General features: G+C 40.5%; 1 protein-coding gene across 1 annotated transcript in view; it reads left to right on the top strand.

Moving 5' to 3' along the window:
- Nucleotides 1–2,288, top strand: part of si:dkey-246g23.2 (solute carrier family 66 member 2) — a 50,145-nt gene extending 47,857 nt beyond the window's left edge. Inside the window, exon 5 of the mRNA XM_068312956.1 lies at nt 2,079–2,288. Coding sequence (XP_068169057.1) covers nt 2,079–2,121 — 43 coding nt within the window. The 3' untranslated portion in view covers nt 2,122–2,288. The remainder of the gene's footprint in view (nt 1–2,078) is intronic.
- The last annotated feature ends 510 nt before the right edge of the window (nt 2,289–2,798 follow it).

Below are 2,798 nucleotides of genomic sequence, written 5' to 3'. Positions count from 1 at the left end.
TTTCATTTAAGTCTGTAAAATAATTTTATTTTTGAAGGCTGCTGGTAATTGATGTCTACTTCAAATGGTATCTAAATGGATAAATATAAATTAACCCAAGCAAGGGCGAGATTTTTATGCGATCTAATTCACAACAGTGCTTTTGATGTAGTGATAAACTGTATTCAGTGTCTTTAGGATAAGTCTTCCTTCACTGAGGTCACTACAGAATCATGTCTGCTTGTGATGTTGATTTTTTTTTGCCTTGTTCCTCATATGCAGAGATTTCATCAGCTTCTCTCAATCTTTTAAGACGTCCACTTTTTTTGCACTTTTTTGCAGTTTTATATTGAGAAATGTTATCCTTAAATTGTTGCACTGTTTTCAGGCACAATTCCTGTTGTTTTACTTAATAGTTCATTTTACATTCATTTTGAGATGTTTTCTCACTGGATTTCACAACTTTTTAGTCTTAAATTGTAACTGTCACAACACTTTTCAATTGTCATTTGCGTCAAAATTCAAAATGGGCTCATTTTTAAAAAAAAAAAATTTCAACATTTGACATTTTGCTTTTGTGCTAATCTCAGTTAAATTTGAGTTTTTAGTATTTCAATTATTTTTCTCATTCCATTGTAAATGCCGCAGAAACCTTGCTTTAAAATTCGGTTGTGGTAGGGTTCACTTTTGAGTAATGTAATCTAAAAGTTGGGACACCAACAATCTCCATCATTCCTTCATCTCGAAGACAACAGATCAAAACCGTCTCGTCTGACTGCCAATCCATCTCGCAAGTCATGGTTTACGCTGGAGTCAATCCCACCTGGCTACAGACAAGAGGCACGGTACATCCTGGACGTGTCGCCAGCACACCGCAGGGCCACACATAGATGGACAACCCCTCATTGTCATCTGCTACTGTACATGAACATAAGACAGCCTCTCCCAAGCAAATGTAAGACAAATCTTTGGTGTTACACTATTAGCAATGCTGAATGTGTGGTCAGGTTAGCAGAGAAAAATTAATGGAATTGTGTTTATGTAGAACTTGTCTACTCAAGACCCAGTGCTTTACAGCACATAACAGATTCACACACACACACACACACACACACAGACACACACACACACACACACACACACACACACACACACACACACACACACACACACACACACACACACACACACACACACACACACACACACACATTTATATACTAATGGCTGCCTTGCAAGGTTCTGACCTGCTCATCAGGGGCAATACATCGCCTTTTGGCTTCATGTAACCCTAAATGGTGAATGGCTGTGAAAGGGGAAAGGGCTTCATGTTATATATGCATCTGAGGATTTCAGTGCCACTCTCCTGCTTGGTGCTTTTTCTGCAGCAGTTTGTGCAGAGAGAACAGCTGGTTTGCCACAATTCTTGTGTGTGCATATTGGTGTGTGTGTGTGTGTGTGTGTGTGTGTGTGTGTGTGTGTGTGTGTGTGTGTGTGTGTGTGTGTGTGTGTGTGTGTGTGTGTGTGTGTGTGTGTGTGTGTGTGTGTGTGTGTTGGTGGTTGGATAAGAGGGTGTACCTGCTTGATTGTGATGCACATGTGACCTCACATGCCAACTAATGAACAGTGGAGCAAAAGCAGCAGAAGGCAATATGAGGCAAACAGGGATGACACACACACACACACACACACACACACACACACACACACACACCGGAGAACATATGGCCAAACAACCAGCTATTCTGTTTCAAATTAACTACCAGCTGTAGTCCTGTGACAATGAGGACATTCCACTGTTGTACATCACTGTTGTCTTTTAATGTAAGTTGGGGAGTCACTTAATGTGGCTGTGGAGAGGGGATCCTTAGGAGGGAGAGAAAAATGACTTACAGGCATCATACACACACACGCGCGCATGCACGCACGCACACGCGCGCGCACACACACACACACACACACATTTACTAGTATATACTAATGGCTGCCTTGCAACGTTCTGACCTGCTCATCAGGGGCGATACATCACCATCTTATCCATCAATATTTCTGTGCTCAGTCATTCACCTACTGTATACACTCAAATAACAATGGAGCAGTTTAAAGGACTGCAGTCTCTTGTCCGCAGACTCTTCGACATGAAGTTTGATTGAACGGCTGACCTTCCAATTACTAGATGACCACTTCACCTACTGAGCCAAATCCACCTCGTGTTTACTCAGAAAGCAGGTACAATAAGTCACAACCAGAAATATAATAGCAGGGTGATGTAATGTGTTCTGTTAAGCTTATACCTGGCCTATGGGCAGAAGAGAAGATAGGAAATGTAATAGGAGATTTTTAACTTTATTGCAATACCTGAGTTTTATACATTTGAAATTATGTATCATGCTTGTTTTCTGTCTGTATGCCCAACTGAACAGTTGTTGTAGCATTAATAAAAAGTCAATTACATGTTCACTTTATCATGAACTTTAGTCACTTTTTTGATAAAAAATGAGACAATGCATTCATGGCTACATAAAATATAGTTAAAAATATAGTTTGTGATTTTAGCACAAAACCAGCCTGCTGCCATAGTGTCAATACGCTGCTCCAACATTTAAACATGTGTTGTCTATGGAATATCAACCGTGATTTATTCCACAGGGCGAGATTCCTGAGGTGTGATACTGACTGTGTGAGTGTGGAGCGTCGCCTGCCCTTTTGTACATGAACCACAAAATGTCAAGTCTGTGGTGGTGGATCTCCACAACAGTCATTATGAAAGAAAAAGGGATGAGGTCAGTTACAGCAAACAGGAAAGGGTAAAAAAAAAT

Source organism: Antennarius striatus, chromosome 4 (genome assembly GCF_040054535.1).
Source record: "Antennarius striatus isolate MH-2024 chromosome 4, ASM4005453v1, whole genome shotgun sequence".
NCBI classification, from domain to species: domain Eukaryota; kingdom Metazoa; phylum Chordata; class Actinopteri; order Lophiiformes; family Antennariidae; genus Antennarius; species Antennarius striatus.
This window is presented reverse-complemented; position numbering and strand designations above follow the sequence as displayed.